This window comes from Antechinus flavipes, chromosome 1 (genome assembly GCF_016432865.1).
Source record: "Antechinus flavipes isolate AdamAnt ecotype Samford, QLD, Australia chromosome 1, AdamAnt_v2, whole genome shotgun sequence".
Taxonomy (NCBI): domain Eukaryota; kingdom Metazoa; phylum Chordata; class Mammalia; order Dasyuromorphia; family Dasyuridae; genus Antechinus; species Antechinus flavipes.
Genome location: NC_067398.1, coordinates 327,529,250 through 327,543,500, shown reverse-complemented (window position 1 = coordinate 327,543,500; position 14,251 = coordinate 327,529,250). Strand labels below are relative to the sequence as shown.

At 35.7% G+C, this 14,251-nt stretch overlaps 1 protein-coding gene across 2 annotated transcripts in view; it reads left to right on the top strand.

Annotated features, from left to right (window-relative positions):
* Positions 1-14,251, top strand: part of CORO2A (coronin 2A) — a 156,315-nt gene that overhangs the window by 84,445 nt on the left and 57,619 nt on the right. Inside the window, exon 1 of one of the 2 annotated variants that reach the window (XM_051967015.1) lies at positions 1,181-1,317. The exons of the other annotated variant lie outside the window; for it this stretch is intronic. Coding sequence (XP_051822975.1) covers positions 1,255-1,317 — 63 coding nt within the window. The 5' untranslated portion in view covers positions 1,181-1,254. Of the gene's footprint in view, positions 1-1,180; positions 1,318-14,251 lie in introns of those variants that run through there. 2 annotated transcript variants of the gene reach the window in all.

Below are 14,251 nucleotides of genomic sequence, written 5' to 3'. Positions count from 1 at the left end.
AACTCCAGAATTTCATCTCTTGAGGTTGGAGTATGCCCCTTGGGCACCATTTTGCCTTTTCTTTCATATACAGTACAATCAAAGGATTTGTCAAAACTTGCTAAGTATTAAAACAAATAATCATAATCCTTTGCATTTATATGGTGCTTTCTTCACAATTACCCCCATGAAGTAAATATAGTGAAAGTATTATAATCCCTGTTTTATAGATGGAAGTACAGCGGTTGAGAGAATTAAAAAACAATAATCATATTTTCATCATTGTCGGTTAGGACTTGACTGAGTTCTCTTGATATTCAGACTTGTCCCCTGCCCATCATTCTATTTGAATCATATGAAATCAGGAAAAGTAATCAATCAATCATCAACCAATCAACAAGAATTTATTAAGCATAGTTTTGAACCCATTAATGGGAATAATGAATCCCCTGAAATTGTCTCATTGTTTGAATTCACACTATTTATTTCCATTGGCCTGGAACCAATTACCATATTTTATATAACTATAATTTTGAATAGTACACATCTTAATAATAAATATAAGTACAAAGAAAGAAGTATACAAATATATACATAAACACAAAAAGAGGTAGAAAAACAGAGATAGACTGTTTAATCTAAAACTAAAAAAAAGAGGTACATATATTTGTAGAGACACACATACAAGATACATACAAATTAGATGAAAAGTAATCCCATTCAAAGCCAGGACAATCTCTGGAAGCCAGGGAAGGTGCAGCTTTTGGGGAACTCATTCTCCCACGGGCCTAATGCAGGCTCAAGCTTGATCATATCTTTTGCCAAAACACTCCCTGTGCCGGGGCCCTTTGGACCTGGGATTTCTGAAGGAGATTCTTTTCCAATCCTATTTAAGAACGGATAAGAAAGGATAAAGGAGAAGGCAGAGATCTCCCAGAAGGGAAATCTGAATTAAGCAAGATTGAGACCAATCTCTGCAGTAGTCTGTGTCGGCAACAGCCTTGGGCATCAGATAGGAGGCTTGGCAATTGTGGAGAGGCAGGTTAGTCACATAAGGTACAAGCAACAGATTCCCCCAAGGTCACAGGTAAACAGGCCAGGACTGAGGGCCCACACTGACACACCCACACTGACAGACTGGGTTTCAGGTTCAAATTTCATTGCCGTTCACTACACACCCACACACAGGTTGGGCTGGGCTGGAAGAGGAAGATGCATGGTGCTAAATTAATTCCTCTTAAGCTCAGGTTTTGTTATTTTCCCGGCATTTGAGAGATGGCCAAGAGGCAAGAACTCAGGAGAGGGAATTCTCAACTTCCCTTCAGTACCACAAGTACGGTAAGTCTTAAGAACCCAAAGTGGTGGTGGGTGGAGGTAGGGGAAGAAGGTAGACTATCTTCCTTCTCCAGTTGTCTGAGATCCTGAGATATGTGACTGCAAGAATTTTAAATACTAGGCAAGCAGATCAAATAGTTACACTAAGAACATTTAAAAGGCAAAAATCAAAGCACTGAAAATAATGATCACATTTTGAGGAATGTTCTCGTGTAAAAATCCCTATTTTCATCTAGGTTAGTGGAGGTGGAGAATAGAGGAAGTGGGGAGTGAACCTCTTTTTCCCCTTTGGTTACTGATTTTAATTTAATAAACTTAGAATTATCTGTTAAGATTAGCATTTGGAGTGAGGGAAAGGGAAAGAGATGGAACTATAGTACTCCATGGAGGAAAGCTCTAAGGGGAGAGAGCACAAAGCCATGCAGAAGTAATTACACCTACAATGAATTAAAAGATATCTGTTAGAAGTGGATAAGTGAAAATATGGTATTATAGAAAACACCCTGAACTTATTCCCACTAATAGGGAGAAAACTATGCTTAATAAACACTTGTTGATTGATTAGTTACTTTTATTGATCTCATATGGCTCAAAGAGAATGATGGACGGGGGACAAACCAGAGGAACAGAAAATCTGTATTTGAGTGACAGTAGCTCTTTATTATCTAAGTGACCTTTGGCAAGCCATTCATTCATTCGTTTCTAATTCTAGTTTTCACTTCTATAAAATTGTGAAAGGAAGAGGTGAGGGCTAAGATGATCTCTAAAATACCATAGGCCCTAGAGATTCCAAATTTGTGGAATTCTCAATATTTAATGAAAATTACCACAATGTAATTATTTCTAGAAAGAGAAGTGTCTTGGGAGATTCAAGCTCATCTCAAACCACGGGAAAATTTATAAGTGATTCATTGGTTCTTCTTAGAAAGATACTGAAAAGGTTTGAGAAAGAACAAATGGAACTTGGACTAAATCTGGAGTCTCCCATTGATTGGAAAGTCTGAAAGAGTGTTGGAGAAAAGTAGGATTGGTTGACTTATATAGGTAACATATAGGAATATCTGGGAAACAGCAGAGTTGAATGCCTGTCACCTTTTTTTAGTGAAAGAATTGTGTTTCAATAAAGATCATAGTCACTGGAAAGTGGAAGGAAGGATGGGAGGTGGTGATATAGTTGTGAACTTTTCCTGTCTGGAGAGTATTAATTGATTTCTGAAAATTACCATATAAAGAATTAGCACTTGATTTCACAGGGAATTTCTATATTAGAGGATATAGGAATGAGTATTCAGAATCTGAATCCTGAGTTTCTGTGGGGAAGGTGTTGTAGTCTAATGGGTCACACAGGATACCCTCTCTGTCCATCAGTGTATATACTCTCTAGAGATTCCTTGCTCATTCTTTGAAATGTATGTACTCTTTCAACTTTGTAATTGCTTAAATGGCTTATCTGTTTATCTCTTTGCTGAACTTATCTGATCATCACTGTCCTGAACTCTCCAATTTCCCTGAAAGAAGTGAGTTACAACTTCACTGGGTAGAAAGAGAAAATAGTGTAGGTGAAAGGCAAGGGAACCCAATGTGAAAAGGGAAGAAATAAAAGCTCAGGAGTTCTTATATAGGAACAAGAATTTTTTCATTTTTCTCCTACCTGTTGTCTTCCCACCAAATTAAGCCCTTACTGACATGTTAGTTGAAATCATCAGAATAGCATATTTCAGAATAAGAACAGGGAGCTGATCTAGGGCACTTTGCAATCCCAGTTAATGCTTCTTGGAGAAGAGGGCCATGTATCTAGGAACATACATATAGTTATTATGCAAGCTCCCTCTGTCCTGTGTCCTGCAGAGGCAGGAAAGCATAAACAAACTGTAGGTAGTAAAGGGACCGCCTCCAACCCTTCTCTACTGAGCCCTCATGCTTTTCTTTTGCTGTACTTTCCCAAGTTTCTCTAGTATAATCTCTCCTCTCTGTCAGCTAAATGTCCCATTATCCCTGAACAGAAGAATTTAACACAGAAATAGAAGGGGGGAGGTTTGCATCATTTTTAGAATAGTCATGGTTTCTTTGTTTTATTTTTTGCATTGGTGAGATGGTCCCTGACATGTCCCTGAACCTATAAAAAGGTATCTTGCAGGCAGCTTGCTGCTTTCTGAGGATTCTGTGATCCATGTTGACTACATGTGCCACTCTTCAAGTTTTATTTACATGAGAGAAAAAAAGAAGAGACAAGAAAAATTGGTGGTGGTCAACTAAACCAGTAAACTGAATAGTTAAAAAAAAATTGTTGTCAATATGTATCTGTATCTTGTGTTTGATAGCTGTATCTTAATAAGCTAAATCTTCATTTGTTTATATTGGCTCAATCAATTGGATTTATACCATCCTACAGTTTGAGGCTATGAGAATCTGTCTTCCCACAGGCCTCCTCCTCCTGTCCCCAAGTATTGACAGTTGCCATTTTTTGACAACTTCCTCAATTTGCAAGATGTGAGGTAAAACCCCACTTGTTCTAATTTTCATTTCTCTTTGTATTATTTGGGACATGTTTTCAAATGGTTACTGAGTTTTTAATTGTTTTGAAAATTGTTTACTACTATCTTTTGATCACTAATCTAAACAGCTCTCTGTTCTGTCCTATTTATAATGATGCCTTCAGAAAGGTATCTCTGATAGTTGGGGGTTGGGTTAAGAGAAGGATGATTTTGTTTAATCCCAGGACCACAAATATCAAAAAAAATTACTACTCTAAAAAAAGAAATAAAGAAAAAAGTCCTCATTTTATCCCTCCATCTATCCATCCATCCATCCATCCCTGCTAGCTTTATCCCATATCTTTTCTTCAGTATCAAATATCAAATCCTCCTTTCAGCTTCACTTTTATCTCCCAATTATCTCACAGACTGTCCTACAAGTCCCAATTGTTCTCCCTCTGGAGAGAGGCACCTCCTGGTTTCCTGGTTCCTGGTTTCAACTAAAATCCCACCTTTTATAGGAAGCCTTCATCCATTAATTCTGGTGACTTACTTCCCTCTGCTGTTTGTTTCCAATTTATCCTGTATATCATTTTTTTTTTGTACAAACCTGTTGGCATGTCGTCCCACCCCATTATACTTTGAGCTTCATGAGAGCAAGAACTATCTTCTTCCCTTTTTTACATCTCCAACACTTAGCATAGAACCTGGAAAAAAATAGGTTCTTAATAAGTGTTTATTGACTGACTAACAGGAGGGTATATATGGACAAGTCTGAATGTGAAACAGGAAGAAGCATTAGAAGGTGGAAGGAACCTTAATGATTTTCTTTCTCCTTCATTTTATTAATTTTTGAGTGGAATTAATGTATTATGTATTTACATCACAGTAATTTCAGAATATTCTGCTTCTTGCTCTTTCTTCCTCCAGAACTAAACCCTCTCTTATAACAGAGAAAAAGAATAGAGCAAAAAAATTTGGTAAAGTGACTACATCTCATCTTGTATATAACAATCTATCCTTGTAGTTCCCTGCTTCTCTACCCTAATAATTCTTGGTGTCTTAGACTAAGAATGAATACTACTTAGAGCTCAGTTTCTTTTTGCTTTTCATTTTATTTATTTTATAGTAGTCATATATATTGTTCTTTTGGATCTGCTTATAAATATTCCCATGTTTCTCTAAACTCTTCCTATTTCTCAATTCTGGCCACACAAAACACATTCTATCTATCTTGTATTTATGTGGTTTTAAAAAAAATGGCTCCTCCTTTAGAAATGAACTCCTTGAGGTCACAGTTGTTTTTGCCTTTCTGAATTTCTACATCATTGATCAGGATACTTGACTTATGAGTGATTAGTAAATGCTTGTTGACTAACTGATATCACATATGTAAGAAAGACAAGAAAAATATGAAAGATTATGTAAGGCTCAACTGTGATGGACTTGGCTCTTTTTAACAATGAGGTGATTCTAGGTAATTCCAATAGACTTGGGATGGAAAGAGCCATCTGCATTCAGAGAGAGAATTATGGAAACTGAATGTAGATCAAAGCATAGTATTTTCACTTTTTTATTGTTGCTGTTTGTTTCCTTGTTTTTTTTTTTTCTTTCTCCTTTTTTCTCCTTTTTTATCTGATTTTTCTTGCATAGCATGGTAAATGTGGAAATTTGTTTAGAAGAATTACACATTTAACATATATTGAATTATTTCGTTCCTAAGGGAGGGATACAAGAAGGAGGGAGAGAAGGAGAAAAATTTGGAACACAAAGTTTTGCAAAAATGGATGTTGAAAACTCTTTGCATATTTTGAAAAAATAAAAATACCTTCACCATTCTAATTAATTCATTTACATGTCATGGCATCACATCCTTGATATCATGGTCCTCTTCCAAAACAAAAAAAAAGAAACAGCAACAACAACAATATTTTTCTATGAATACTCCTCAACTTGTTAATGCCTTGTACAACCAGGAAGACTTCAATAGGAGTATCACCTCCTGTCTTCTGGACAGTCTACTCTTCTCAATGGAACCTACTATCACAGTAGCCTTTTTTGGCTGCCATATTGCGCTGTTAACTAATATGGAGCTCACAGTATCCAAAAATCATTAGTTATTTTTCAGGTAAACTGTTTTTTCTCCATGTCTCCTCATTTTTAACTCACCTTTAAGTCTTTATATTTTTCATTATTAAATTTCTTTATTAAATTCCACCTGCAATGTCCACTAACATTCTCACAATGTCAGGAAGATGTAAGGAAGTACTGAACAGCATCTTGAGAGCACTTCTCTATGTAGAATTTATTAGAGGACCAGGGTAAAAGTCTCAAAAGATGTCAGTCATGGAAGAGCTGTGGTCTTCATTATTGGAGGAAATGCCCACACAAGTGAGAACACTGATTTGGCCCAAGAATCTTAACTATCCACATCTTTTTGAATTCTGGTTCATTATTATTCAGATAATAATCTGTTCATCTGTAATTTTTAAAAGCATATCATCCATGCCTGATCCAACTCACTAGTAAAAATATCAAATAGCTGTATAATAGGGAATGGCCCCTGCACCCTCTACTAGTTGAAATCAAATAAAGTCAACAAGCATTTAAGTGCCTACTGTGTTCTAGATATTGTGATAAGTGTTGAAAAATCACACAAATCTGAGAAGATGGAGTTTGAGTACCAATTATACCATTTAATAACCTAAGAATATGAGTAAGCACTTGAAAATCTGAGTTTCTTCAATTTATAACATGAAAAGAATAATATTCATATCACCTAATAGGATTGCTCCGAGGAAAACATTTTATATCCTGTAAGGTTTGACAGAAATATGAACTATTTTTATTTTTTACTAATTGAGGAGTCATTCAACATAGTAGTACAAAGAAATAGATATTCCATGAATTTGAAAACATGATTAGAAAACTGAAGATTTTTATTTTCAAAATATATGCATAAATACTTTTCATCATTCACCCTTGCAAAAACTTGTATTCCAAATTTTTTCTCTCCATTCCCCCACCCCCTCCCTTAGCAAATAAACCAATATATATGTTAAACACATGCAATTCTTCTAGACATGTTTCCACAATTATCATGCTGCACAGGAAAAATCAGGTCAAAAAGGAAAAAATGAGAAAGAAAACAAAAGACAAGCAAACAACAACAAAGGTGGAAATACTATATATTGAATTATCGTGCTAAATTTAAAAGAATTACGAATTTTTATGCTAGTTTTGGAGAAGTACAAAAGTGTTTGAGCACCAAAGAAATAAACAGCATTAAGATAAAAAATGATAGATTTGTTGAACATAGCAACAGAAAGGGATTGTAGAATTCAGCTAATCCATTCTTCTCACTTCTCAAATGAATGAAACTCAGAATAAGAGATGCTCTGTCTTTAGCTAGTATATGATAGATCTAATATGTAATAGAAGCATTTGCTAGTATATAATAGATCTAAAACTTGAATTTAGAATGTCAACAAAATTTTCCAAGTTGAATGGCCTCAAAGTGGGAAGCAGATAGTGTAAATGCTCATTTTCAGAAAAGGATGTTAAAGGGAAATGGCAGATTTATTGAATCAACTTTTGGCAAACAAGGATTTGTCTAATTGGTCTCATTTTTCAGAGCAATCAATATAAGTAATTTCTACTTATTTGTCTACTTTATTTTGATTATCATAGGCTTCTGGGAGCTAAAGGATTGCTGAGATTGAGACAATCTCATCTTGCAGATGTCAGGATTTGTTTTTCCTTGATGTGATATGTTTGCAAACAGGCAAATATGGTTTATTATGGGGTATTTTTTTTCACATATTGGAAAAAATGGAAAAAGAATCTGAAGACATGAGAAAATTGAATTGGTTTCCTTATACTATTATGATGTCATAGGAATAGAGTTGGAAGAGACATTATGAGATCTACTTGTAAGTAAGATCATGCATTCACAAATCTCAGAGGCTATCAAGTGTAACCCTTCTTATTTCATTGATAAGAAAGCTGAGTCTTAGATTAAGTGACTTGCTTAGCTGTAATTACCAGTGCCAAGAAGAGTTGAACCTAAGCCATTTTAGTCTAATTTCTAAGCTTTTTGCATGACAGTATATAGCCTTCTAAGAGATTGTATCACACAGGACACTGATACTGTGTCTCACGGACCATAAAAAGTTATCACTGACAGAAACTTGCTTGGTTGTTGTCATTCATTCTCCAAGAGGACCAAAATGACATCACGGTGTTAGAGTAGAATTATAGTTTGTCTGACTGTGGCTGATCAGACCTATACGAGCTCAGAATGCTCTGCCACAGATGGGACACAAATGATCCCTATGAACATTTGGGATGGATTCTCTAACTTTGTGCACAACTTGTTGTTCTTCTGAACTAATTCAGTTCTGCTTTGCTCATAGAGCCCAGTCTCTTCTCTGACGGGAGCAACCCATGCTGGGCATTGTCTCCCATGTCATAGAATCATTTCTAAAGATTCTAAAGACATTATCACAAACAAGATCTTGACATCTTGCCTTATGTACCATAAGAAGAATCCCTGACAGAAAACAGACTTCATCCTTAAACCAAGTTTTCTGAATATCTTCTGAATTTTAAGACAGTTTAAAATACTTTTTTCCATAAGAGGCTGTGACTTGCCTACAGTATAGTCAATGATAAAGCTCAGATTGGGACTGGGTTCCCTTTGGGGACTCTTTTCATGGCACTGTACCAGGCTATTGTCATTCTCTGGCAGCATGGGTACTTTAGGGTGTGAGAGGTCATGGATCTATGCTCTCTACAAATAATAATAGGAGGAGAACAGTACAAAACCAGCTTCTGAGCCAAGAAAATCAGAATCTCTGTTCATATGGAAAATAAGATTGTTGAACTAATTGAATTCTAAGTTTCTTTATAATTTTAAACCTCAATTTCTTCATCTGTAAATATGGGATAATAAAAACGTTTACCTCACAGGGTTGTTGTGAGGATCAAATAAGGTAACATACTTAAGGCTTTGTAAATCTTAAAGCATTTATATGAATACTAGCTATTATTATTATTAGAAAATTTATAATCTTTTGTGGTTATGAGACCATGAGTTTCTATGATTCTATACAATCAATTATTTATAATGAATACTAGCCATCATTATTAGAAAATTTTTAATTCTTTGTGATTATGAGACCTTAGATTTTTATGATTCTATACAATCAACCATTTATATGAATACTAGCTGTCATTGTTAGAAAATTTTTAATTCTATGATATGAGAGTTTCTGTGATTCCATACAATCTACCTGGGAAGAACAAAACTAACATGCATAAAACAATGTTGAATACTTTTTTTTTCCCTTTATACTAAAGCACTTGAAAGAATTGAATGTTATACTGAGGGACAGGCACATGAGTGCCACTTTGTGAGCAAAAACAGGAACCTGTCAAGTCAAAATTTTGAGAGTTCTCTTTGCATTTGTAAACTCTATTTAGTTGTCCCAGAAAGCTCAATATTCAAATGAATCTGTGACCTCATGGGATCACACATTTAGAACTGGAATGGAGCTTAGAGTCCACTGAATAAACTCCCCTCAACTTTACAAATGAGGAAACTGAGCTATAATTGATTTGTTCAGGGTTACATAATTATTAGAACTTCTCAGGCAGTATTTGAATCCAGGTCTTTGTGACTCCAAGACCAGTGAGTGCCGTTTCTCTTCCACATCCTATCCATTTGAATCTTCTCTCTAGTGAGACATGTAATAACCCATCCATGCTTGCCTATCCCCTGTGACTTTGATCCTTGTCCTCCCATAATTCCACCATAGGGACCACATACAGCATGTAACAAGCATGCTCAACATGTACATGAAATAAAACTAATTCTGCATTAGACCTTAAATATATTGCTTAATACAAATAATATTGAAGGGCACAATAAGGCATGATTAAACACTTAAATGGGTTGCCAGAGTTAAGGAAAAGGGAGATCAGTAATTCCTAAAGGAAAGTTTCATGAGTGATCAAGACTTGATTTGTATCTTCAAGGGCAAGTAGGATATGGATTGCAGAGAGAGAAGTAGGAGGAAGGCCATTCCAAAAGGGAAGAATGAAATCATAAATCTCAAGCTAAAGGGGAGTTAAAAGGGCAAAGGATTAAACAGGTGCAAGGAAGTTAAATAATTTGCCCAAGATCACAGAGGCAGTAAAGGACAAAGAAAGAATCTGAACTCAGGTCTTCTGCCTCCCTAAAAATTAGCCCTGGAACTGGTGTGTTTGTTGAGGAGATAGATTTAACTAGAGCAGAAGGTATATGATGAGAAGGCGTGAAAAATAAGGTTAGGACCAAAGGATGGGGCCAGCTTGAGGCTTTGAAAGCAAAGGAGGTTAGATGTGCTGAGCTAGAAAATGTGGAGCTAGCGAAGAACTTTTTTTTTTTTTTATGACAAAGCAGTGTTTAAGGAGATTAATCTGGCAATCATATAAATGATGAGTAGAACATGGAAGACCTTGCTAGGGGTCAATGCCATATTTTAAGCCCCTTCTGGTCAGTGTGTTGCCTACACTAGAATTATTATGATTAAACCCTTCAGATGATCTAACCTGCCAAAGTTTACTATATCAACTTTATTTCCCTAAGTGTGAAAGTTTCCCTGAAACTAATCAAGATATGGCAATTAATTAACCAAGAAGCATTTATTAAGTATTAGTCATGTGCTGGACACTGTTAATGGCAAAGGACAGAAGTGGAAGTGAAAAAAATAACACAAAAGTGAGATAAAAGTGCCCTCAAGGAATTTGTACTTTAATGGGAGAGATAATGTATTCATATCTATGATGATAGATGAGATATAGAGGTAGATATAGATAAGTGTAGATGTGGATATAGAGATAGATATAGATATATTAAGTGTGATGTAGATATATGACCTACAATATATGATACTGATATTTGAGTCTCTTATGAGGAGCCCTAGCTTAATCTCTGTAATAATCAGCAGTGATCAAAAGGAAAGTAGAATGCTAAAATCACGGGATCCAAGTTTCTGGGTTAGAAAATAGCTCAGAAGTCATATAGTCCAAGGCATTTCTGAGTAGGAACTAATCACCTCATTCCCATCTTCTACACATAAAACACTATCCTTAATAAGTGATCATCCACCCTCTACTTGAAGACCTCCAGTGATGGGGAATCTCACTGCTTCCGAAAGGAAGCCCATTTACTGCTATTCACTGTTTTAAATCCAATAAACAAACAAGAAAAAATCTAATCTTTTTCTACTTGGCATTTCTTCAAATATTTGAAAATTATAATAATTCTTCCTGCCTCTAAGACTTTTCTCATTCAGGCCAAATATTGCTGTTTCTTGTACTTTCATACTTATCTTCCTACTCCATTTCCTAATCTCCCTATTTAGACTCTTATCTAGGCTTTTCTCTTTGGCCAAAAATTTGTCTGAGAATGGTGACAGTTGTCCCTCATGACCAAAGAGGACCAAAATGACATCACTATGTCAGGGTCAACATACATTGTGTCCAACTGGGTCTGGTTGTACATAGGTCAGGCACAAATAGTCCATTTGAACATTTGGAATAGAGAGATCTTTAAATTTGTGCATTTTACATTTCCTTTGAGACAACTGATGGCTGCCTTTGAACAGAATTTGTTGCTGCAGTCCATCACTGATGGTGCAAAATAATAAGGGAATGTGTGAAGTGGCCTGGCTCATTGGCTTAATGCCTTGGCTCACTGCCACATGATATCATCTGTTTGGCACTAAAATGGGCTGGCTTGCATGATGAGGATTTATACTAACGGTATCTTTTTGCATGATTTTTGTGCTACTCTAATACTTTAAAAAGTCCAGAATTTCCTAAGAGTGGGTACTCTCTCCAATTCCTTCAGTGTAAGGTCTTCATGAGTTTCTATGGCCATCATCTTCTTTTAATTGAACTAGTCCACAATCCATTGCCAGGTTCATACCCCAAATCTTTCCAGCTTGGTATAACTATTTAAGAGCTTATATTATACTGATACTGTCTCTGAGAATCCAAGGGAATGTCTATACCGCAATACTGTATTAAACTGAAACTTTAGTGGATAAAAGAGATCTATATGAGAATTTTATGAAAGTCATTCATGAGTATGATTGTGACTCTCCTTATTGTTGTTACTAAAAAATAATAGCTGATATTTTGTAAACACCATAAGATTTACAAAATACTTTATAAATATTTGCTTAGTTTTTAAAATCCCATAATGTATCATTAGATTTTTTACAAATGAGGAAAGTGAAAAAAAAAAAACAAATGAGGAAAGTGAGATTCAGAAAGTATAAGTGAAAATCAACATGATGTGATGAAAATAGTGCTGCCTTTTAAGGGGAGATTTTTAAGTTTTTAGGATCACGGAACTCTTTGACCTATTGGTGAAGCTTAGGCGCCCTGTTTTCCGAAGAATGATATTAAACGCTTAGCATAAAACATTTAGTATTACAAAGGAAACCAATTCTATTGAAACATAATTATCAAAATATAGTTTTAAAAAAAAGAGGGAGCAGCACAGATATTAAGTTAAGAATCCCTGCTTTGGAGCCATAGGGGACCTCAGTTTGAATACTGACTCTGGGAATCTTTCATATTATCATTTGTGGGACCTTAACCTTGAGTCTCCATTACTTTATCCCTAAAATAAAGGAGTCAAACTTGTTTCCGGTTCCTCCCAACTTTAGATCTATGATTTCATGATCCCTTACTTTGACCTTATACCATTAGTGTAAAATACGGGGTCTTTCCTGACGAGGTCCAGCACTCTTGCTATACCATGCACTTTGCCAGGTGGCCAATGTGAACAACTTAACGGAAATGAATGAGGTCATATTTCTGGTAAAATACAAATAGGTGTGTTGCCCGTGAGCTCTGAGTGGAGCTTGCTAAAACACTGCTTTTTTTTAATGTTCCGGTTACTTGGCTTAGGCAACCTAATTACTTGTCCAGACAATAACTATACAAGTTCTCCAAAAGACAATCATTCATTTCTACGAGTCTTGAAGTAAATTTTCAGACTAGCCTATTACTTTGTAAATACTATCTAACCCCTGGATCTGAAAATGCTGTCAAGGTTACAACAACAAAAAGACATCAGGTTCAATGGAGTTGCCCATTCTGATGGAGAGCCAAACATAACTGAATCTGCCATTTGCTCCACCACTCATCAAAATGATTTTTCAGCAGTCAGCATCCATGCCTTCATCCAAGAGGTTATGAAATAAAATTTCATGGATCCTAGAATTGTTCTTAATGAGTAAGTCTTGGGCCATTACAGATCAAGGATTTGGCTGTTGTTGAAAGCAACAATACTTTTCACTTGGGAGACATTTAATAAATGAATCTAATTTTTTTATTGAAATTCTGAAACCACTTATTCTGAAAATCTGGAAGGTGTCATACCCTAAAGCAGTCTTTGGCACATGTCTGGTGCTTGGAGAGTTGGCTCAGAATGGATATAAAATAAGAATTGGTCTCCCTGCCCATTATAGTTTAAAGCATATTGAAAAGCCAGTGCAAGAATTATTTCTTGCATTTGCCTCTATATAACCAAACTCATACTCAGGACCAGTGGGTATTAATGAAGCAGAGGGTGCCATCAAAGGCATGGGAAAATAGGTGTGACCCAGAATAACTCATTGGAAATAGGCCTGTTTGAGCATGTGGGAAGTTAAGCCTAGTGTGTCAGGGTAAAAACTGGGGCAGCTAAATCCGTTTGAAGCCCCACATACATTCCAAGTTCATTTCATTTCTGAGTCAGCAACCAGAGTTGGTTCTGACTACTGGATCTCCTCCTGATCTCAGCAGTGAAACCAACTGAAGTGAAATATAAGTTCTTTGAGAAAAAGCATTATTTTATTATTCTCTTTATATCTCCAGCATTTAACATAGCCTAGTACATAGTAATTAATGGATGTTTCTTGAATTGAAGCAATATAATGAGGCTAGGTGTAAATTTCAGGGAAGAGAATATACCAGAATTGATCCTGAATTTGATTAAGCCTAGGATCAGGATGGATGCTGCTCAGAGCATTTTTTAAAGTGGGAAAAAAATATTTTAAAAGCATAATGTGCTCTAGCCTTTTCATTGTTTAAGCTGCATCCTAGTCTTTGCTTAGGCATAATAAATTGTTATTAGATGGTATAAGGACATTTTTTTGTTTTTAGAGAAAGTTAAGTGGTAGTTATACATAAAAATGTCAATGTATATGTTTTCCTCAATAAGAGTCTCAGTTGCATACAGGAAACATCTTGTTATAGGGGAATACAATCCACAAACAATCACTTACTAATAAAACATCAACATCATGTCCCATAGAGTTAAATAAGAATTATGTCCTACTTTTCTGGGCAAGGAGGCATTGAATACACATGATATAATGTCAGCAGAGAGCACTGGCCCCCATTCAAGGAGAGGATCTGGA